General features: G+C 53.0%; 2 protein-coding genes across 9 annotated transcripts in view; both read right to left on the bottom strand.

Moving 5' to 3' along the window:
• Positions 1-439: 439 nt before the first annotated feature.
• On the bottom strand, positions 440-9,041 carry SPAG7 (sperm associated antigen 7). The gene is made up of 7 exons (XM_030922701.1): positions 8,768-9,041; positions 1,998-2,065; positions 1,671-1,759; positions 1,446-1,530; positions 1,234-1,323; positions 972-1,128; positions 440-855 (listed from the first exon to the last, which is right to left on the bottom strand). Exons 1-7 carry the CDS (start codon positions 8,850-8,852, stop codon positions 746-748), a joined length of 684 nt encoding a protein of 227 aa, XP_030778561.1. The 5' UTR covers positions 8,853-9,041; the 3' UTR covers positions 440-745.
• Positions 9,042-9,044: 3 nt separating this feature from the next.
• The window catches only part of CAMTA2 (calmodulin binding transcription activator 2), a 21,522-nt gene continuing 9,274 nt past the window's right edge, over positions 9,045-21,292 (bottom strand). For all 8 annotated transcript variants that reach the window (XM_010368004.2, XM_010368010.2, XM_010368028.2 and 5 more), the window contains 13 exons: positions 20,616-20,742; positions 19,168-19,302; positions 15,761-15,876; positions 14,948-15,132; positions 14,527-14,605; positions 14,131-14,353; positions 13,597-13,901; positions 11,698-11,894; positions 11,266-11,449; positions 10,992-11,063; positions 10,518-10,705; positions 9,954-10,028; positions 9,045-9,867 (listed from right to left, as the gene is read on the bottom strand). In XM_010368004.2, coding sequence (XP_010366306.1) covers positions 9,804-9,867; positions 9,954-10,028; positions 10,518-10,705; positions 10,992-11,063; positions 11,266-11,449; positions 11,698-11,894; positions 13,597-13,901; positions 14,131-14,353; positions 14,527-14,605; positions 14,948-15,132; positions 15,761-15,876; positions 19,168-19,302; positions 20,616-20,742 — 1,950 coding nt within the window. In that variant the 3' untranslated portion in view covers positions 9,045-9,803. The remainder of the gene's footprint in view (positions 9,868-9,953; positions 10,029-10,517; positions 10,706-10,991; positions 11,064-11,265; positions 11,450-11,697; positions 11,895-13,596; positions 13,902-14,130; positions 14,354-14,526; positions 14,606-14,947; positions 15,133-15,760; positions 15,877-19,167; positions 19,303-20,615; positions 20,743-21,292) is intronic.

Below are 21,292 nucleotides of genomic sequence, written 5' to 3'. Positions count from 1 at the left end.
CCTCTGGGTTGAGCACAGTGGCTCACACTTGTAATCCCAGCACTTTGGGAGGCTGAGGTGGGCAGATCACCTGAGGTTGGGAGTTAGAGACCAGCTTGGCCAATATGGTGAAACCCTGTCTCTACTAAACATACAAAACATTACCCGGGTGTGGTGACACATGCCTGTAATCCCAGCTACTCAGGAGGCTAAGGCAGGAGAATTGCTTGAACCCGGGAGGCAGAGGTTGCAGTGAACCGACATCACACTACTGCACTCTAGCCTGGGCAACAAAGACTCTGTCTCAAAACAAACAAACAAAAAACCTCTGATAGTGTCAACTGGCCATGTTTAACCTACACAAACAGCAATTTTATGCTGTTCAACTGAAACTTATTCCCCTTCTTCTCTACCAGTGGCTCCGGGACCCACCTTTCTGCGTACAAACCAACCAGGACACTGGGTGAAACAGCATTTATTGAATGTAAAGTACCCCAGCCCCCTGGGGAAGAAAATTCCAAGAACGGGGAATCATACAGATTAAATACCCACTGTGCATTCACACTCTCACACACACGCACACATACCACGCATATATCCACGCTCCAACAGTGACAAATCAAACACCTGTTTTCCCCCAGCCCGCGGGACAGCTGGTAGGAGGCGGTTCAGAGGTGGGGCTCCAGGATGGGTTCTAATAGCAGCAGCCTTGTCCCTCCCTGCCCCCTGCCCTACCCCAGGGGTCAAAGGGAGCTGGGCGGGGCACCTAGGAGGTTGGTGGCAACTCTTCCCCACTCTGCCGCAGACGCTTCTTGGCTCTGATCTCATTCATAGCCTCTTCAATGGAGCGTGTGTCCCTCTTATTGGCCACGGGCACTAGGGGCAGAGAGGAGGGTAGGGAGGACCTAGAAACCCGTCCCTCAGCCTCCACTGCCCTCCCACCACATCCTATGCTCCTCTCCCAGCCACCCCCGGCCGCACTGTGGCCTCACCACAGCCGTAGGTTTTATTGGCCTGCAGCATGTGGGCTGCGTCTTTCGCTGCTCCCTTGCCAATGAGGTGGCTGTACTTGTCCTTGTAGTCGCTAGCAGGGCTCACCACCACGGGCCCCTGCTGGGCGGCCTCCTCCTCCTGCCTCTGAGCCAGCTCCTAGGGGTGACAGTGGGGGCACTGGTGCTCAGGGCCCCAGCCCAAATCCCCACCCCTCCCAGGTGGTGGGCTTCTGGGCCCCAAGGGCTGCCAAGCATAGCTCACCTTCAGCTTCCGCTTCTCCTCAGCCTTCTGGGGATCCCATTCCTCTCCACGACGGTAGGAGTCTAGCTCTTCATCTGAGGGTGCAAACTCCTGGAGAAGAGCACAATGATAGGGTCAGAGTCCATACAAATGTTTCATTTCATTCCTTCGTCGGGGAGCGGGGAGAAGGCCACAAAGGGGAGGGGAGAGAAAGAGGAACTCAGGCCTTTTACCTTTTTGAAGATCATGACATAGCGACAGTCATCATCTTCCCCAAAGGAGAAGGATGTCAGGCCAGCCACTTCCACTACATCATGTCTGGGATGGGACGGCAGAGGGGAAAGAGTATCATGAACCAGGAGCGGGGCTAGTGCCCTCCTCTGGAGGAGCCCTGTGCTGGCCCTTTCATGCCCTGCTAGCCACCCATTTCCTCCTTCCCCCAGCCCAGAGACACTCACAGTATGCTCCTCTCGATCTTGTTCATCGGCTGAAACTTTTTCTTGATCTGCCCACTGTCTTGAATGAAATCTGACACCTCCTTCTCCATCTTGGGAGAGGGGAAAGGAAGAAGATATGAAACAATGGCTCCACCCAAGTACCCCCTCCCCAGCTGAGTCGGCGGCCCTTCTACGCCTCCCCAGCACCCTCCCCAGCCTCCATGCCACTGGCTTCCAGGCATCACCTCTCTCAAGACATTTTCAGCAAAACTGAGTCCTCAACCTTCCAATTTTAACTTATTGGAAGTCCTTCCTGAGTCTGTCTTTGATCACTCCAGTTGTTCTCACCCTTTTACGAAACTCCACTTTCTGTTGTTTCTCTTGCTCTTGTAGTTTCTTCAGGCGGGCAGCCTGTTCTGGGGGTGAGAAATGGCAGCATGAAGCCAGGGCTGGAAGCATGGATGGGGAAGCTTTCTAAGGCTTCAAGTGAAGTGTGGTGCCCCTGGGAAGTGTCAGGCTGGGAAGGCAGGATTAGCGTTTATTCCTCAAGCATTTATTGATGTTTATTCTACCTAATAGTCCCCTTTATCCATGGGGGTTCATTCCAGGACCCTCAGTGGAGGCTTGAAATTGTGGATAGTACTGACCCCTATATATACTATGTCTTTTTCTACACATACATGGCTATGATAAAGTTTAATTTATAAATTAGGCACAGTAAGAGATTAAGAATGACAAGTCAGGCACGGTGGCTCAAGCCTATATCCCAGCACTTCGGGAGGCCGAGGCGGGTGGATCACCTGAGGTCAGGAGTTCGAGAGCAGCCTAGTCAACATGGTGAAACCCCATCTCTACTAAAAATACAAAAATTAGCCAGGTGTGGTGGTGGGCACCTATAATTTCAGCTACTGGGGAGGCTGAGTCAGGAGACTCGCTTGAACCTGGGAGGCAGAGGTTGCAGTGAGCTGAGATCGCACCATGGCACTCCAGCCTGGGTAACAAGAGTGAAATTCTGTCTCGGCCGGGCGCGGTGGCTCAAGCCTGTAATCCCAGCGCTTTGGGAGGCCGAGACGGGCGGATCACGAGGTCAGAAGATCGAGACCATCCTGGCTAACATGGTGAAACCCCGTCTCTACTAAAAAATACAAAAAACTAGCCGGGTGAGGTGGCGGGCGCCTGTAGTCCCAGCTACTCGGGAGGCTGAGGCAGGAGAATGGCGTAAACCCGGGAGGCGGAGCTTGCAGTGAGCTGAGATCCGGCCACTGAACTCCAGCCCGGGCGACAGAGCGAGACTCCGTCTCAAAAAAAAAAAAAAAAAAAAAAAAAAAAAGAAATTCTGTCTCAAAAAAAAAAAAGAGAGAGATGACCGGGCGTGATGGCTCACACCTGTAATCCCAGCACTTTGGGAGGCCGAGACGGGCGGATCATGAGGTCAGGAGATTGAGACCATCCTGGCTAACACGGTGAAACCTCGTCTCTAGTAAAAAAAAATACAAAAAACTAGCCGGGCGTGGCGGCGGGCACCTGTAGTCCCGGCTACTTGGGAGGCTGAGGCGGGAGAATGGCGTAAACCTGGGAGGCGGAGCGTGCAGTGAGCTGAGATCAGGCCACTGCACTCCAGCCTGGGCGACAGAGCGAGACTCCGTCTCAAAAAAAAAAAAAAAAAATACATATATATATATATACACAAAAAATTAGCCAGGCGTGGTGGCAGGTGCGTGTAGTCCCAGCTACTTGGGAGGCTGAGGCAGGAGAATGGCATGAACCTGGGAGGCCAAGCTTACAGTGAGCCGAGATGGCGCCACTATACTCCAGCCTGGGCGACAGAGCTAGACTCCACCTCAGAGAAAAAAAAAAGAGAGAGAGAGATTAAGAATAACAATAATACAACAGAACAATTATAACAATGTACTGAAATAAAAGTTTGTGGCTGTGCTCTCTCTCTCTCTCTCAAAATATCTTATTGTATATAATAGTTCTGGGCTGCAGGTAACTAAAACCTTGGAAAGCAAAACCTTGGATAAGGGAGAAGCAGGGACTACGGTATCTGGCATCAGGTGAGACCCTGAAGTACTGAGATGATTAAGACACGATGTGGCCCTTCAAGAGTTCCCAGTTTAGTGGGAGTGACAGAGATCAGAATAACGCTTAACCCCCTTTTCCAACTCCACTGGGGAAACTAATTAACAAACATTGATTGATTGATTGATTTTTGAGATGGAGTCTCGCTCTGTCACCCAGGCTGGAGTGCAGTGGCATAATCTCAGCTCGCTGCAACCTCCGCCTCCCGGGTTCAAGCAATTCTCCTGCCTCAGCCTCCCAAGTAGCTGGGATTACAGGCACACACCACCACACCCGGCTAATTTTTGTATTTTTAGTAGAGACGGGGTTTCACCATGTTGGCCAGGCTGGTCTCAAACTCCTGAGCTCAGGTGATCCACCCACCTCGGCCTCCCAAAGTGCTAGGATTACAGGCGTGAGCCACTGCACCCGGCCTATATATTTATTTATTTTTGGGACAGGATCTCACTTTATTGCCCAGGCTGGCGTGCAGTGGCACAATCACAGCTCACTGTAGCCTTGACCTCCTTGGCTCAAGGGATCCTCCTACCTTAGCTTCTCAAGTAGCTGGGGCCACAGGCGTGTGCCTCCATGCTCATCTACTTTTTAAAAAATAATTAAACAAAAATATTTGTGAGATGAGGTCTCACTACGTTGCCCAGGATGGTATTTTTGTTGTTGTTGTTGAGACGGAGTCTCACCCTGTCACCCAGGCTAGAGTGCAATGGCACAGTCTTGGCTGACTGCAACCTCTGCCTCCCAGGTTCAAGAGATTCTCCCGCCTCAGCCTCCTGAGTAGCTGGGACTACAGGCGTGTGGCACCACACCTGGCTAATTTTTGTATTTTAGTAGAGATGGGGTTTCACCATATTGGCCAGGCTGGTCTCGAACTCCTGACCTTGTGATCCACCTGCCTTGGCCTCCCAAAGTGCCAGGATTACAGGCTTGAGCCACTGCGCCCGGCCAGAAAGGGGAAATTATTTAACTTCCTATATTTTGTAAAATCCCCCACTTCCCACTTCTACAGACAGGATAAAGCCGAAATGGATAATCTGACACCCTTCTCCTTTGGGAGTCCAAGGTTAGCTGTGAAGGATCTTTTTTTTTTGAACTCTTGGGCTCAAGAGATCTGCCTGCCTCTTGCCTAAAGATGCCCGAGACCCCATCTTTACAGAAAACTTAAAAAAAAAAAAAAAAAAAAAAAAACAGCCAGCTCTGGGTGCAGAGACTCAAGCTTCTCAAGAAATTTGAGAGGCCAAGGTGGGAGGATCACTTGAGGCTGGGAGTTCAAGACCAGCCTCCCAAAGTGCTGGGATTACAGCAGTGAGTCCCCTCGCCTGGCTAAGGGTCTTATTTAACTTTCTTCTTCTTCCTTAGATCCTGCCTCTGCACCAGATCTCCTCTGCCTCTGGAGGAGGAGGAGGAATTTCTAACCCGGGCCCTCCATGCTTGCCTGTCTTCCCCACGATGTGATTTTACTACCTCTTGAGATTTGGGTGGACGCTTTTTCCTATTCCTGCTCCTCAGCCTGAAATTTTTCTCTCTTTTGCCATTTCAAATCCTTTACATCCTTAAGGCCTCCTTCTTCCACAGGATCTGAATCCTCTCCAGCTGCACTGAACCTCTCCCCATCATTTATTTATTTATTTATTTCAAGACAGAGTCTCGCTCTGTGCCCAGGCTGGAGTGCAGTGGCGCGATCTCGGCTCTCTGCAACCTCTGCCTCCCAGGTTCCAGCGATTCTCATGCCTCAGCCTCCTAAGTAGCTGGGATTACAGGTGTGAACCACCATATCTGGCTACTTTCTTTTTCTTTTTCTTTTTCTGAGATGGAGTTTCGCTCTCTTTGCCCATGCTGCAGTGCAGTGGCACAATCTTGGCTCACTGCAACCTCTGCCTCCCGGGTTCAAGTGATTCTCCTGCCTCAGCCTCCCAAGTAGCTGGGATAACAGTCATGCGCCACCACACCTGACTAATTTTTGTATTTTTAGTAGAGATGGGGTTTCTCCATTTTGGTCAGGCTGGTCTCGAACTCCCAACCTCAGGTCGGAGTTCATCTATCCGCCTCAGCCTCCCAAAGTGCTGGGACTATAGGCGTGAGCCACCACGCCTGGCCATTTTTTTGTGTGTTTTTCGTAGAGACGATGTTTCACCATGTTGGCCAGGCTAGTCTTGAACTTCTGACTTCAAGTGATCTGCCTGCCTCAGCCTCCCAAAGTGCTGGGATTATAGGCATGAGCCACGGTGCCCAGCCCTCTCCCCATTTTTTTAAATAACTCCATGCCTTTGCGCATGTTCCTCTGCTTTAATGCTTTTCCTCCTCTTGCAAACATTGAGATCTACCATGAGTCAGAGTTACTGCTTCCCCTGGGCTCCAGGCTCCGTTGCCTCAGACACCCAGCATAACATAGAGAACTAACATATCATAACTTTTTGTCTCCTTTAGCATAGTATGAGCTCCTGGAGGGCAGGGATCCTGTTCATCTACTGTTCAGTTATCCTCTGGAGCCCCAGGGCCTGACAGCCTCGGAGCTGTCATCCCTCTGCCCTCACTGACCATCAGGGCATTTCATTTTTTGTTGTTGGAAACAGTCTCAATTTCACGGCCCAGACTGGAGTGCAGTGACGCAATCACCTCTCACTGCAGCCTCAACCTCCCAGACTGAAGTGATAAGTGATTCTCCCCGCTTTTGGAATTCTCCCAAGATTCTCCAGAGAATTGGGACCACAGGAGTGCGCCACTGAGCCCGGTTATTATTTATTTATTTATGAGACGGAGTCTCGCTCTGTTGCCTGGCTTTTATTTATTTATTTATTTATTTATTTTTTTGAGATGGAGTCTCGCTCTGTCACCCAGGCTGGAGTGCAGTGGCCTGATCTCAGCTCACTGCAAGCTCCGCCTCCCGGGTTTACGCCATTCTCCTGGCTCAGCCTCCGGAGTAGCTGGGACTACAGGCGCCCGCCACCTCGCCCGGCTAGTTTTTTTGTATTTTTAGTAGAGACGGGGTTTCACCGTGTTAGCCAGGATGGTCTCGATCTCCTGACCTCGTGATCCGCCGGTCTCGGCCTCCCAAAGTGCTGGGATTACAGGCTTGAGCCACCGCGCCCGGCCAATTTATTTATTTATTTATGAGATGGAGTCTCGCTCTGTTGCCCGGCTAATATTTATTTATTATTTATTTATTTATTTATTTATGAGACGGAGTCTCGCTCTGCCGCCAGGCTGGAGTGCAGTGGGGCAATCTTGGCTCACTGCAACCTCTGCCTCCCGGGTTCAACCGATTCTCCTGCCTCAGCCTCCTGAGTAGCTGGGATTACAGGCACGCGCCACCATGTCCAGCTAATTTTTGTATTTTTAGTAGAGACGGGGTTTCACCATGTTGGCCAGGATGGTCTTGATCTCTTGGTCTCATGATCGCCCGCCTCGGCCTCCCAAAGTTTTGGGATTACAGGCGTGAGCCACAGCGCCCGGCCAATTTTTGTATTTTTTTGTAGAGACGGGGTTTCTCCATGTTGCCTACACTGGTCTTGAACTTCTGGGCTCAAGCGATCCGTCCGCCGCAGCCTCCCAAAGTGGTGGGATTACAGGTGTGAGCTACAAGGCCGGACCCCACTGACTGTTCTTTAACTGGTTTTCGAGTCTTCTCTGCATCTAGAGAAGTGGCATAAGATTATGGTCAAGAACATAGGCTTCAAGCCCAGTCATACCTGGGTTTGAAACTCTGCCACTTACCAAACTAACCATGTGACCTCAGGCGAGTGACTAACTTAAGCTTCCTAGTCTGTCAATGCCGCCGGTGATCACCCACTTAGACAGTCAGTCATCAGAGAATTAAAGAATTCCAGTTCCCCATTCCCATCATGCTTCCTCCTTCCTCAGAGATTTCAAATAGACTCTTCTGCCTGTAACGCTTTGCTTTTCTCTCTCATTTACAGAATTATCTGTTCTGATCTCGGCTCACTGCGGCCTGGGGGAGAATCTCAGGTGGCCGCTCTCACACTTATTTTTCTCTCAGAGCACTTATCAAGTTGGTTATTAAACTTCCGTGTGATCACTGCATCAATGAGTGCCCCAGCCCCGGACTGTGGCCTCCCTGAGGGGTACCCCTGGCCCCTAACAGTTGTTCAGGAAATAACGAGACGAAGTGTAGGCATCCAGCACCCCTTAAATACTTGGAAGGCGTCCTGCCTGCCCCGGCCCCCCTGGGGCACGTGGGGAGCCGGGACAGGGCTCGTCCGCGGTCAAGGTCCGCAGGTTTGGGAGTTGGGGTCCTGCATTCCGCCAGGATCATCCCAAGCCCCAACACGAGCAACCCCGGGGAGGCTCCCACCGCCCCGCCGGGCCGCGCCCTACGCCGGCCGCCGAACTCCAGCCAGCCCGCAGGGAAGCTACTCAGAGAACGCAGGCGGAGACAGTGGCCAATCGGACCCGGCGGGCATTCTCATCCCTCCAATCAACACTACGATCCGCCCGGGCAGCTCGGGAATTTAAGGATACAGATGGGAAAAAGGCTGTAGAAAGGAGGCAGAAGGGACTGGGTTAAATCAAGCAGGAGGGGCAAGAAGACGCACAGGACCCAACAACCAATGGGAGTTCTGAGGCTGGGGTGGGTCCGAAGGAAGGTCGAACAGGCCTAGGAGGCAGAGCTTTAAGTTGAGATAGCCAATGGAGATGAAGGCAGAGTAGATGGGCGTGTCCTAAATCCAATGGAAATAGAGCTAGAGGCGGGCGGGGCAGGAATGCGGCAGGTTGGAGACACCCTACCAATCAGACCAGGTCAGCAGCGGACAGGCGGGCCGGTTGGCTAATGGGAAACAAGGACTGCGGAAGGCCAGGGTCGGGAAAAGAGGCAGGAGGCTGGCGCTATCTCTCAGGTAGCCAATCACTGTCCGCTAAGAACAGCGGGCGTGTCAGCAGCCCTTTTAGGGACTCTGAGGGTCTTGGAAGGGGCCTGTGAGGGGTCTTTCAAGGTTGAGGAGGCGGCATCGTCCAAAGAGGGAAAAGTGCGGTCCTGAAAACCGGGCGAAGGAAGGCGGTTGTGAATTTGGGATCCTCACCTCGCGCCTTGCGCCGAGTCTCCTGGTCACCGAGGCTGGGTGGCTTCTCCATGGAGCTCAGGATGGAGCCCAGTAGGTCCGCCATCTTGGGAGTGACTGAGAGGGGGCGGTGCGTCTTAAAGGGAAGGGCGGAATGCCTTTAAGGCCGGAAACACGTCGGAGGCGGAAAATCCCGAGCCCGCCTGGCCCGGGCGCAGATCCGAGGCCAGCGGCGCGTGGCGACCTCCAGCTGGCCGAGGCCCCGCCCCGCCCCCGTAGACAGAGGCCGCAGGCTGGCTGGTGCAGCGATGTTTAATGGCAATTCGTATAAACCAAGCCCATGCACAAGTAGAAAGTGCCCGTGGAGCCGGCAGGAGGCCCCCGCCGCGCTAGAGAACCACAAGCCCGGCCGTGCAGCCCTCCCCGCGGCGCCTTAAATAGATTCTTCACTATACTCTGTATGTTACAGTATGTACAAGACCCCTCCCCTCGGGGGACGGGGCGGACTCCGCAACGCGTTCCTATGTACACCACCTCCCCTTAGGCCCTGAAGTCGGTGGCCAGAGTCGGGTGATGGGGTAAGACAGGGCCAGAAAGGGAGGAAACAGACGCAAACATGCGGAGTCGGGTGGGGGCATGGTCAGCCCTGAAACACGAGGGGCGTGCGCAGCGAAGGCAGAGGTGGGAACCGAGGCGGATACATTCAGAGACGCGTCGAACAAATAAATAAGGCAAGTCAGGAGGGGGCCGAGTCGGGTGCAGGCAGGAGGAGCTGGGGAGCAGGGGCAGGCAGGGCTCTGGAGGTCACAGCGGAAGATGCAGGTATGTGGGGCGCGGCTCTTCTGGAGCCAGGACCAAAAGAGATGGGGCACGACCAGGAGGGACGAGGAGAGGGGTGTGGGAGCAAGGCGTGGGGAGGAGGGAGGAGGCCTACGAAGGGCTCCAACAAAGGTGAACGGGAAAGCTGCCGACAGGGGCTCCCCCTGCCCCAGAAAGCCCTCTCCCTGTTAAGACTGCAAGAGGCGTCCCCAGGGTGGTGAGAAAGGCGGTGGCCAGGTCAGGTGGCCAGTCCCGGCTGGGAAAGCCCTTCCAGCTCCCGGTTCTGCTTCAGTTCCCTCATCCTGCAGAGAGAGAGATAGGAGTCAGAGAAGACTGGAGATCAGGACAGGTGGCAGAGCAAAAGCCCAGGGGGAGAAGGGATGAGTACCTGTGTCGGCAGCGCCGCAGGAATCTCATGATCTTCCGGGCTGCCTGGTCCTGCTTCTTGGTGAGAAAGGAGCCTCTGGTGAAAGAAATAAAAGATGGACCTCACAGAACCCCCCAGGCATTGCATGCCTTCGTCCCCCTGGAACCCTAGGCAGGGAATGGCAGTAAGGCAAGATGATCAAGAAGTTGAGGGCCGGGCGCGGTGGCTCAAGCCTGTGATCCCAGCACTTTGGGAGGCCGAGACGGGCGGATCATGAGGTCAGGAGATCGAGACCATCCTGGCTAACACTGTGAAACCCCGTCTCTACTAAAAAATACAAAAAACTAGCCGGGCGACGTGGCGGGCGCCTGTAGTCCCAGCTACTCGGGAAGCTGAGGCAGGAGAATGGCGTAAACCCGGGAAGCAGAGCTTGCAGTGAGCTGAGATCCGGCCACTGCACTCCAGCCCGGGCGGCAGAGCGAGACTCCGTCTCAAAAAAAAAAAAAAAAAAAAAAAAAGAAGTTGAATAAGGGGGAATGGCGTGGATGCAGTGGGTGGGCACAGAGGGCTGGGGCTGAGCCCTACTTGTTGCGGGCAGGCAGGGTGGCCGAAGGCCGGTGGGGAGGGCCGGGCCTGCGGCGGTAGGAGCGGTAGTGCTGCTGGATGAGCACAGCCGCTCGCCGGCTCTGCTGAAATCGCTTCTGTTCATAGTAGCTTCGGAACTTGCTCTGGATCAGGATGGCCGCCTGGGTCATCTTCTTATAGAGTGCAAACTGCAGGGGTGGGGAGGAGGGACGGGGGCTGAAATCAAGGGACAGAGACCCAAAGCCCTGGGGCTCACCCAAGATAGGCTGATGCAAGGCTCTTTCTGTAACCCACACACTCAAGGAAAGTCTGAATCATCACAGACCTCACACTCAGATCTCATGCCTAATACCTTAAGTGCAATCCAGGTCAGCTTGTGGAGAGAGAAGGGGAGTTAGGACTCTGGCAACGTTCTGGAATGGTTAGGCGTGGGTGTGGGTTGGTGGGTATGGTTTTGAGGGAGAAGGGTCTCACCTGCTTGTACTTCCGGTAACAGCGCTGGATTACAGCTGCTGCTACCTCCTGCTGCTCCTTCAGCCGCCGGCCCTGAGGGGAGAGAAGTCGCAGCACCTCATGACCCACATAGTGGGATATCTGACTTGTCCCTCCAACTTTTCTGGGGTTCCCCTGACCCTTTACCCCATCCAAGGCCTGTCTGCATGACTGCTCCTCCTCCAAACGCCCTGGGGGCCCGGTCTCCCCTGACTGGAGACAGTATAATTCATCCTGAGCCCCCTGTCCCTCTGACCTTGTACTTTCGGAAGGCCGTCTGGATGACTCGGGCCGCCTCATACAGTTCCCGCTGCTCATGATCGGATAGTGTCAGCAGGGCAAAATCACTTTCCATCTTGCCACTGGTAGATGCAGAGAGAAACTCTGCCCAGGAGGGTGCTGGAGGGACAGCCAGGCGACCTCGCTCAAAGGGCAGTTCGCTGTAGGGGGCAGGGAAAGAGGGTGTCATGAAGCATCTGAGTCTCTCCTCTGCTACCTATGGATGGCTATGAAGGAAGACCACCAGCAACTGAGTCTGGAGAGTGAGTTCCGAGTTCATCAGCCAGTTCAGTTTGCTTCTCCAAGGCCCTGGGGCCTCAGCCAGAATGGAGCTTTGGCTGTGGAAAGCCACCTTTCTCCCTTCCTCCCATCTTTGAAGAATCTGGAGGCTTTGTCCTGAGCTAGTCACCTGGGAGGGGTTGAGCTGGGGAAGTGGTCCACATTCTCCAGGTAGCTGGCCAGCCAGGACATGGTCTCACTGAGTCCCACAGCCCCTGGCCGCTCCCGCATTGAGGCTCCAGCCTCAGGCAGCCCCACAAAGTCCTCTCGTTTAATCCGCTCTGGTGTGGCTTCGATGATCTGCTTGGCCAGCGAGATCATGTCCACCTGGATGAAGGGAGAAGCTGCGTGAACCCTTAGGGGCCCCAACTGCCAGCTGTAACCTCTGTCCATTCCTGGCTCGTTCCTTTTCTCCCTGCCAGGCGCTGCTAACCCTGTCTTTCTGGGCCACTGTTCCAGACTCATTCATTGATACTGGTGGGGCTCCCACTTGGGGGTCCCTCCGTGCTGAGATGCTATGGCGAATACAGGATAAAAAGGAGATACTCCCAAGTGGGGATTCAGAAGCTGAACAAATGGAGGACTTGACACCCTTTCAGGCCAACCATCCACTGTCCTACCTGAGCCTGCCCCATGCCAGCTGACCAGCACATGCTCCCCATAGGCTTGGCTGTGCCCACCCCCAACTCCCTTTCAACTCTCCAAGAACCGTCCCAACACTTGCCAACTACTGCCCTGATGAATGGCTCCAGTCTGGCCTCTGCTCCAGCCCTGAAGCCTATGCTCCAGTACTTCCTGCCGGACACACTCAACACGGCCTACTTGTGGAGTTCTCTTATTAAGCTTTTTGTACGTAAAGTTGCCACCCACTTACTCCCATTAGTCTCTCTAAACCAGGTATGTTCCCAGTCTCTAGCAGAGAAGTACAAGGCTATACTTGAAGATTTACTTCCATTCCACAGACTTTCTTAGCTTTATCATGTGCAAGCCTCCTTCCTGCATCAGATCATTGCCAAATACCCCCATCTTGCCAACCTTACTTCTCCACACAACTCCCAGCTGCCCTCTGTCATCTTGGTTCTCCTAGAACCTTGTCCCTACATGGATCAACAGGTAACTCTTACAAACCAGCTCTAACTGAAGATATTCCCCAGAATTTTCGTGCATTATAGAGACAGGGTTTCTTGCCCAGGCTGGAATGCAATGGTAGTTAGCTCACTGCAGCTTCATACTCCCGGGCTCAAGGGGTTCTCCTACTTCAGCCTCCCAAGTAGCTACAACTACAGGTGTGTGCCACCATGCCTACTTTTTAAAAATTACTTTTTGTAGAGATGGGGTCTTGTTACGTTGGCCAGACTGGTCTCAAACCCCTGGCCTCAAGTGATCCTCCCACCTCGTTCTCTAAAGTGCTGGGATTACAGGGGTGAGGCACCGCACCCAGCCAGAATATTTTTTAATGCTTTTTATATTTTAAATCTTACTATTTTGTCTTTCTTTTTTTTTTTGAGACAGAGTCTCACTCTGTCACCCAGGCTGGAGTGCAGTGGTGCAATCTCAGCTCACTGCAGCCTATGCCTCCCAGGTTCAAGCGATTCTCATGTCTCAGCCTCGCAAGCAGCTGGGATTACAGGCACGTACCACCATGCCCAGTTTTTGTGTCTCTTGTAGAGGTGGGGTTTCGCCATGTTGCCCAGGCTGGTCTCAAACTCCGGGCCTGAAGTGAACCACCCGCCTCGGCCACCCAAAGTGCTGGGATTACAGGTGTGAGCCACCCAGCCCGGCCAAAAAAATTTTTTTTTCCAACATCTGAATTGTGGGATCAGCCAGAATTTTTAACCTCCACTGCCTCATGACTTCCAAGTCACATGGTCTGAAAGGAGCTAAGCAAAAGGCTACCTTGCCTGTCCCAAAATGAAGTAAATGGGTCCTTCCTAAACTGAAGCCAGACTTTGATTCTGCTTCATGGAAGTTGGCCTCACCCTACCTACTCCACTTCTAGCCCCCATAACTCCGTCGACAGAAGCAGTACCGGGATCACATCCACAGCCTGTGGGCTGTCAGCATCCTCTGGAGCGGCCCCATCATCGGAGGCTGGTGGGAGAGCAGGAGGGGAGGACAAGGGCCCCTTGGAGTTGGTAGCCTCATAGTCCATGAGGAGTAGGGGGGCCTCTGGGACACCAGAAGAAAGCTGGCCTGGGGCCATATCCTCCATAGTCATCTCAGAGGCTGGCAGAGGTGCAGGGGGGGGACTGCCATCTGGGGCACTAGAATAGGCTGATGTGACGGAGAAGGTGCCATCCGACAGCTCCGAAGGTGAGGAGACGCTGCTCAGACCTGTGTGGGGAGGGAAGAGAGTCAGGGCAGCAGGAGCCGTGGCCATCCCTTGATCGAGTGTCCTGCCTCCGCCATCCTGTTATCGGTCCCCCGTCTGTTCTTGCTTCTATTATCTCATCCCTGCCTCTGTGGTTTGTCTCCTCTTTTACTCCTTTCCCACCCTTTGGCTTTGCCCTGGCCTAGCCTCCTGCCCACATCCCTCTCTCCAAAAGATTAGGGCCACCCTCACCAGTGTCTGGGCTGGAGGAGGGTGGTGACAGGGCAAGTGGGGGCTCCACCGAAGCCTCTTGTCTCTGTAGTTCCTCAAGGCAGCGGGCAAGGCGCACATGACCCCGGGAATGAGCCACAGACAATGGCAGACGGCCCAGAGAGTCGGGAATGCTCAGTGCCTGTCGGTTCCAACGGAAAAGGAGCACGGCAGCTTCCAGGTGTCCCAGGGCACAAGCCCACATCTGAGGAAGGGGGCGGGACAGGAGGTGGAGGTTGAGGCCTGAGGCTTTTCCTCCAGTAGTCAGGTCTTCAGACCCCAGCCCACCCCACTCCCTACATTCCTCAGGATCTTCCTTTTCAAGGGCGGTTCCCGTCGCCCAGTGCCCCATGTGCACGCAGGAATTGTCATCCTCACCAGAGGGGTGCAAGAGAAATGATCCACGTTGAGCGGGTCAACCTCTTGCTCTAAGTCCAAGCTTCCAGTCTCCACACTCCTGGAGGGTTTGGGAGAGAGACAGCGGAGCCCAATGAGGGAAAAAGTGGGCAAAGTAAGAACATCAGAAGTAAAGGCACTAGGAGGCAAGCTGTACAGGGCCGGTGGGAAGAGGTAGTCAAGGACACTAGTTTAAGGAGGTCAAGAAGTCAAAGTGTCTTAAGTCAGGAAATGAAAGTTCCCCAAAACGTAAGTCCTCTCCCAGCCCCCTCCCTTCCCACAATGACCCCAGCTCCCACTTGGTAGGGCCCCAGGTCCTCCAGTTCCTCTTCAGTCCCTCTTCAGTCCCCTGACACTTCTGTCCCAGAGGCTGCCCAGCCCTCACCCAGCTGCCCTTGCTCACCGCCACTGGCTCAGGGTCTCGATGAGGCGGGCATAGCCCTGGGCAGCAGCCAGGTGCAGAAGGCTCATGCCCCGGAAGGGGCTTCCATGGGCCAGACGTTCAGGACCCTTCCAGGTGGAGCGTGGGATCATGCTTTCTACCAAGACCACTACCCGTGCCTCGAACCCAGGCCCCTGGCCTTCATCCTGCGATATACACACTCTTAGGCAGAGACCCAGGTATCTGCTCCCCTGGCTTGGGATGGCCTTGGCCACCTCACATCTGTCCCCCCAGCTTCGAATCTTACCCCCTCCCCACGCGTCCCACTCTAGGATCCCATCAGTTAAAGTTCCTGTGTGGCCTCAGTGTCTCCTGCTCCCATAGCCACTTCCTCTAGCGCATTCAGCAGCCAGAGCTCACACCATCTTGCCCATGTGCCTTCCCATCAGCTGAGTGCCATATTCGCACATGGCTTCTTCCCCTCAGAAGCCAGAGCCTTCTCTGAGCCGCTCCTCAGCCCTCTTCTTTCAGAAACTTGGGGCCCACCGTGATCCAAGCCCCAAAACGCTCCTGGCCCCTCCCCCGCCCTCTCCTTCACCTCCACCCTTCTTCAGACCAGAAATAGTCTGAAGCCCGTCATGCCAAGAGGATGCCCAGAATAGCCACTCTATCCACGAGGTGGGGATGGGAACGGGGTGACGTCAGGGAGAGGGAAGACAGGCTGAGGAGGCTGGGGAGAGGGGAGGGAGGAGAGCCACGGGCACTAGACGTTTTCTTCAGCTGCGTCCTCCCCCTGCTTCCCACCAGAGCCCACCTCCCTCCTCACAGAAGTACCTGAACTGGAGGAGCGTCAGGACCCCGGCAAGGTGCCTGCCCAGCTGCTGCGATCTCTGCCATCCGCTTCTCCATCTGCTCCAGTCGCTCTAGTATGGACATCCGGAACTGGTTGTCTGAGGGGGAACGGGTGTGGGAGGCTGAGTGGGCAGAGTCTAGGTGATGCCCTGAACACCAAAAGCAGACCTGTCCCAAGATCTGGGGATGAGGACACAGAACCATATTCTTTTATCTTCCCCAAAACAGCAGCTCCTTTACCCCAATAAAGCCCACCAGGACTCAGTCCTTAAGCTAGGGCTGTGAATACTGCCCACTGACCTAGAACCCGGATCTGGAACCAAAACTGTTTCCTTCAAGGTACAGAGGTAGTAGGAATTCCCAAATGGCCATCTAGCCTTCTGCAGTCCCAAATCCTATGCATACACACTCTTCCCCCCAGCCTTTTCCTAGGTAAAATGTTCCATCAGTTTTTGCAGCAGACACTACCTTTGTCCCCCATGGTGAAGGTGAAGGATTCCAGGGTCCCTCCTCTTTAATAACCACTGCCCCAAAGAGCTCAGGGACTGTGATTTGAAAAGCGCCTCTCCCTCCTCCCAGCCCCCTGCAGCTGTCCACAAAGATGATGGTGGGGGAGGGAAGGTGACAGAGATGGATAGCCATGTCCATTTCTCCTCCTCCTCCTTCTGCCCCCCATACACAAATACACAAACACACGCACACACATATGCACAGACACACACATCCCCCAAGCTATATGTGTCCCGTCTTGAGATCAAACAAGGACAAGAAGGGGAGGCGGGAGGGGATCAGAGCCGTAGGAAAACAGACACAGAGAAACGGGGAAGGTTGGAGATGTTCTGAAATGCCAGGATAGAAGGGGATAAAGGTACACAGGTGATAGTAAGGGAGGAGGACAGAGAATGATTAACAGAAACCCAAGTAAAACAAACGGAGGAGAGAGAGCAAAAAAGACCAAGTGAAGGAGAACAGAGAAAGGACAGAGGAGGGCTGGGGGAAAGTGCCAAACAAGCAGTAAGAAAAGGATGATCAAAGAGACGCAAGTTAAGATATTGGTTCAAGAAGAAATGGAAAGAAGAGGGATGGAAGAGACTCATAGGAGAGATGGTAAAATGCAGATTAGACAGGGACAGAGAAATAAGGTAACGAACAGTCACAGGGCAGGACGGAGACAGCACAGGACTGAGAGACCTGGCCAGATCCCAAGGTAGGCAGACTCAAGTCAGAGACAAGCAACCCAGCACACAACGCAGGCTTCATGTGGGGGCCAGCTCCAAGGCTGAGGCAAAACTAGGGACCAGAGCTCCGGAGAGAGAAGTAAGGACAGAGAGAGACTAAGATAACACAGACGGCCGCAGAACTGAGAGGAACCAAGAGGCACCAACAAAGACACCAAGAGGAAGAGAGGGAGAAAAGCAAAGCTTGAGAAAGCAGCAGGTGCAGACAGAAACAGCGCTCAAGGCCACAAGAGAGAGAACCAGTAACAGGAACAAAAACAATCCCAGATTTAAATAAATACACACACATATATATACATGTATGCGTGTGCCTCCGTGTTTGTGTTAGTACACCATGTTATTAGCAATGGATATCACTCAGAAGTAGTAGTATAGGAAATTTTTCTTTTCTTTTTTTTTTTTTTTTGAGATGGAGTCTCGCTCTGTTGCCCAGGCTGCAGTGCAGTGGCACAATCTCAGCTCACTGCAACCTCCTGCCTCCCGGGTTCGAGCAGTTATCCTGTCTTGAGCTCCCCTGTAGCTGGGATTACAGGCATGTGCCACCACGCCCGGCTAATTTTTGTATTTTTAGTGGAGACGGGGTTTCACCATATTGGTCAGGCTTGTCTCAAACTCCTGACCTCAGGTGATCCATCCACTCTGGCCCCACAGAGTGCTGGGATTACAAGTGTGAGCCACTGGGCCCAGTCAGAATTTTTATTTTCTATTTTGTGCTTTTGTGTAATTTCTGAATTTCCATTAATGAACACATCTTTATAATCAGAAGAGAAAAAACAATAGAAATTTAAATATGTAACTACAGCTGGGTGTGGTGGCGCACGCCTGTAATCCCAGCACTTTGGGAGGCTGAGCGGGGCGGATCGCTTGAGGTCAGGAGTTCGAGACCAGCCTGACCAACATGGAGAACCCTGTCTCTACTAAAAATACAAAAAATTAAAGAGACTTAGACTCCAACACAATATTAATGGGAGCCTTTAAAAAAAAAAAAAAAAAAAAAAAAAATACAAAAAATTAGCCAGGTGTGGTGGTGGGTGCCTGTAATCCCAGCTACTTGGGAGGCTGAGGCAGGAGGATCACTTGAACCCCGGAGGTGGAGGTTGCAGTGAGCTGAGATCGTGTCACTGCAATCCAGCCTGGGAGACAGAGCGAGACTCTGTCTCAAAAAAGAAGAGAAAAATAAATAATAAATATATAAACTTGTGCATAACACCTATATATTGCTCTAGACACTGTCCCTGCCCTGCCTGTTGACCTTCCTTGTCTAGATTCCACCCTTTGGGATGAAGGGCAGGTCAAGAACTGATATAAAGGCCGGGCGCGGTGGCTCACGCCTGTAATCCTAGCACTTTGGGAGGATGAGGCGGGCGGATCATGAGGTCAGGAGATCGAGACCATCCTGGCTAACATGGTGAAACCCCGTCTCTACTAAAAATACAAAAAGAAAAAGAAATTAGCTGGGCGTGGTGGCGGGCACCTGTAGTCCCAGCTACTCCGGAGGCTGAGGCGGGAGAATGGCGTGAACCCAGGAGGCGGAGCTTGCAGTGAGCCGAGATCACGCGGCTGTACTCCAGCCTGGGCGACAGAGCGAGACTCTGTCTCAAAAAAACAAAAAAGAACTGGTATAAAAATGACCCCAAGATTTATGGGGAAGAGGAGGTGAGGGAAGTTTGCTGTCAAACTTAGAAATCACTAATGAAGGGCTGGGCACGGTGGCTTCATGCCTGTAATCCCAGCACTTTGGGAGGCCGAGGCGGGCGGATCATCTGAGGTCGGGAGTTTGAGACCAGCCTGACCAACATGGAGAAACCCCGTCTCTACTAAAAATACAAAAAAATTAGCTGGGCATGGTGGCACATGCCTGTAATCTCAGCTACTCTGGAGGCTGAGGCAGGAGAATCGCTTGAACCCGGGAGGCGGAGGTTGCAGTGAGCCAAGATTGCGCCATTGCACTCCAGCCTGGGCAACAAGAGTGAAACTCAGTCTCAAAAAAAAAAAAAGAGAGAAATCACTAATGAAACAGGAATTGAAAAAAAAAAAAGAATGGTAAAGTTGGGGCTCAGTGGTGGTCACCTGAACCCTGAGGAGTCTAGGAGCATGTCATGCTCAAAGGCTATGGGCCCGATACTTGGGGTCAGAGGGCTAGGTACTCACCGTCCAGTGACAGCCAGTCAAGTTGAGTACTAGGCAGAGACAGGAATCGGCGGGCTCGATACTCAAAGAGCACAGAAGCAGAAAGGGGCCCCTCCCGCCCTGCCACCTGCAAAGACACCAGCCCTACTTCATGGGCTGGAGAGGGCAGGATCAGTGAGAAGGGCTCTCTTTGCCTGGCTCCTTCTCTGGCTACCTGGGTCAGCCATAGACAATTATTCCATAGCTATTTCCCCTACTGCCCTGCTGTGGGCCAAGAGGCCCCTGGCTTCAGCGGCCTTGGCACTAACTGGGAAGGGAGTCCATTTGTTTGAGAACTTAATACATACTATGGGCCAGAGAGCCCTTCGATTCTAGACCCTGTAGTTGAAGATATTTGTTATTCAGCAAGAAGGTTTGGAAACAGAGCGTCAAGAGACTAATTATGAACAATTTGATGTTGGAAAATCCTCTTGATCCCTGGATCAGAGTCCAGAAGTTATGACCTTGTTACTGAGATGGAGGAAAGGGGAGCTCGCTGCTCATAAACAGTGTCCAGTGGCCATAAGGATGGAACCAGCAGGCCCTGATCCTAAGAGCAGGTGCTGAGACTTTTTCTCCCAGTCCCCAGATTCTCTGGTCTCATCCCCTTTCCATCCACACATGCTGGATGCCGCTGTAGAGGCTGGGGGCAAACACACTCACAGACAGCAAAGCTGCCAACCTGTCACTTTGGTGGTCCTTGAGGTCCCCTAGTAAGGCTGATTTTTGAGTGTAGGGTAAGGGCAAGGCTGGTGGCAAAAGGGCAGAGATGAACCTTGGCAATGAAGTCTAGACCAGTGCTGTCCAAAAGAACATTTCTGCACTGACAAAAATGTTCTATGTCGTCACTATCCAACAGGGTTAACACCAGCCACGTGTGGCTACTGAGCACTTGGAATGTGGTCAGTGAGACTGGGGAAGTCAATTTTAAGTATTCTTTAGCTTTAATTAAATAGGCTCATGTGGCTAATGGCTACCATACTGGACACCACAGTTCTAAAACCCAATGTCCTTCAGTCCCAAGACTGGTTAGAGGACACCCACATGTCTTCTTTCTCCTTCCCCCGGGGGGTGGAGTGGGAGACTCTGGCTCTAACTAGGCCAGAAAGCCTGGACGGACATTAGAAATCCCTTTGGTCAATGCCTAACCCTACAGGAGGGGAGGCCAAGGACCTCAGGAAGGATCAGAGTTATCTAACGTCACTGGTTAGCTAAGGAGTAGATTTCTTGGACCAGAACCTAGATGTGACACCTAAGTCCAGGCTCTTCTGCCTGCTGGGAGAGCATGGGGCTCAACCTCAGGACTGCATGAAGTCCTTGTGCTCTCAAAACAATCCATTCGTTCCCAGTGCTTTCTGGAAGCCTGGAGGTCCTGATCGATCCTAACTGCCCACGTCAGTCCCTCCCCCTACAGTTCCCAATCCTCATACCGGGACAGTAGCAGCGTAAGACACCAGGCTGGACAAGTGAGGCTGGTACTGCGATGTGATCAAAGACACAGGAGTAATGCTCGGCGGCCTCGGTCCAAGGACCTGTGATGAGCACCTTGACCCCACCCTGCAGACAGAAGTCAGAGACCATGTGACTGGAGGTGGGCATTCATCCACTCCCTCATTCATGTATTCAGACCCTTATAGGGTATGGCAGGTCCTGTGCTAGAGCCTGGGGGTACAGGGATAGACAGGACCCAGTGGGGTGAGGTCAGTTAGTCTATCCCTCCCCAACATTCCTGCTAAGTGGTTGCCTGGTCTCTACCTGAATCTGCCAGCAACTGGGAATTCAGGGCCTCCCCCAAAGCTACCACAGAGCTGTCACCAGAAGGAAGTTCTGTTCTTGGTCTAAAACACCCCCACTGCAGTTCCTCCTTTCCCTCTCAAAGGCAGCACAAAACAGAACTTCTGCACTGCTGAAGACAGTCTTTCAGCTACTCAAAGTCTACAATCACATCCCTGATCTTTCCTTTCTTCTCCAGGCTGCACAGCCCCAGCTCCCTACCCCTGAAAACAGTCAGGAAGGGAATGAGGTCCCAGGAGACTCCAGAAACCATGCTAACACGTGGAAGGGAGAGGAACAGAAAAAAGGTTAAGTTGCTGAGGACTCTGGAAAC

The sequence above is a fragment of the Rhinopithecus roxellana genome, chromosome 19, assembly GCF_007565055.1.
Source record: "Rhinopithecus roxellana isolate Shanxi Qingling chromosome 19, ASM756505v1, whole genome shotgun sequence".
Lineage (NCBI taxonomy): Eukaryota > Metazoa > Chordata > Mammalia > Primates > Cercopithecidae > Rhinopithecus > Rhinopithecus roxellana.
Note: the sequence above shows the minus strand (reverse complement) of the source record. Positions and strands in the feature narration are given on the sequence as shown.